At 34.3% G+C, this 1,232-nt stretch overlaps 1 protein-coding gene across 1 annotated transcript in view; it reads left to right on the plus strand.

Moving 5' to 3' along the window:
* Positions 1–1,232, plus strand: part of SENP6 (SUMO1/sentrin specific peptidase 6) — a 104,226-nt gene that overhangs the window by 31,553 nt on the left and 71,441 nt on the right. The window contains exon 4 of the mRNA XM_012646040.1: positions 687–832. Within this exon, the coding sequence (XP_012501494.1) occupies positions 687–832 (146 nt within the window). The remainder of the gene's footprint in view (positions 1–686; positions 833–1,232) is intronic.

A 1,232-nucleotide genomic window follows, 5' to 3' on the forward strand; every position in this document is an offset into this window, starting at 1 on the left:
TTCAAATATAAAATACATAGTAGATAAAAATGATTTTTTAAGTGTTTTGGGGAAATTATCCCTAGTAACTAAGGAATTTTTTGTCTTGAAGATTCTGAAGTCACCTTTTAAATGTCTTGTGCAATGACTGTAACAAAGGCAGGTTTCTTTGTTGAGAAGAGGTTGAGGGGGCATCCTGCTATACTGTGATCTCCCCAAGGAGATGGTTATTATTTGCACCTATGAAAGTATAAAGACATTATGTCAGTATCTGTGTTTATCTCAGTTTTTGTGTTTCTATGAAAACATTCATGTTAAGTCAAAAGTCTTTATAGAAAAGCACAAGTTAAAATGACACCTGATTGTCATATTTGGTAGTATTGTTTCACAAATAGCAACAAGGCCTGTTAAACAGAAGAAATGCTTATTATTTATTCTCTGCAGAAAGCTATACTAAGATCCTCTGCCCTTATTTTCTCAAATATCTTTGGAGAGATTTACATGAACTCCATGCTCATCCTTAGGAAAAAGGTATTAACAGTTGAGTTGGTCCATCTTAGATCCATGCCAGTGCTACCCCTCTCCCTCATCCTTAGTAGCTGTACCTTTTTATTACCTTTTTTGTAATGGGTTTTCAAATAGTTGTTGATAGATTATCTTATTATGGTGTTTATTGACTCTTTAACATTTATGGATCTTTTTTACAGTTAAATCGTCGATCTGGAATTGTTGCTACTAGTACTGGTGATTTCATCTTGAAGACATATGTAAGACGAAACAAGACTGGAAGTTTTAAAACTTTGAAAGGCAACCCAATTGGACTTAACATGTTGAGCAACAATAAGAAATTGAGGTATAGGTGCTTCACCACATATTCCTACAGAAAAGATAAAGAAAGGGTTTGACACCAAAAACTAACTACCTTTGTGGCCAGTAGGCCCAACCTATACCATTTCTTTTGAATTCGTCAGTAGCGACAAGAGATAGGATGGTTCCAGTATGTGGATTCTTTGCTTTGAATCTTGGGAGTAGGATTGATTGCAGTGATTTCTTCATTCTAAATAAAACATATTGCAAGAAACATTTCAGTAGGCTGGGATCTCATGAGTTTGCTTTCATACAGTTAGTAGAATCTCAGTCATAATATGAGAAGTAGATGGCATCATAGGGTGGGGTGGTCATCTTTAGAAGACGCTAATCAAGATTATGTCCACGAGGAACTTTTTTTTAATTTAATTTTTTTTTTTTTTTAA

Source organism: Propithecus coquereli, unplaced genomic scaffold (assembly GCF_000956105.1).
Source record: "Propithecus coquereli isolate 6110/MARCELLA unplaced genomic scaffold, Pcoq_1.0 Scaffold24, whole genome shotgun sequence".
In the NCBI taxonomy this organism is placed as follows: domain Eukaryota; kingdom Metazoa; phylum Chordata; class Mammalia; order Primates; family Indriidae; genus Propithecus; species Propithecus coquereli.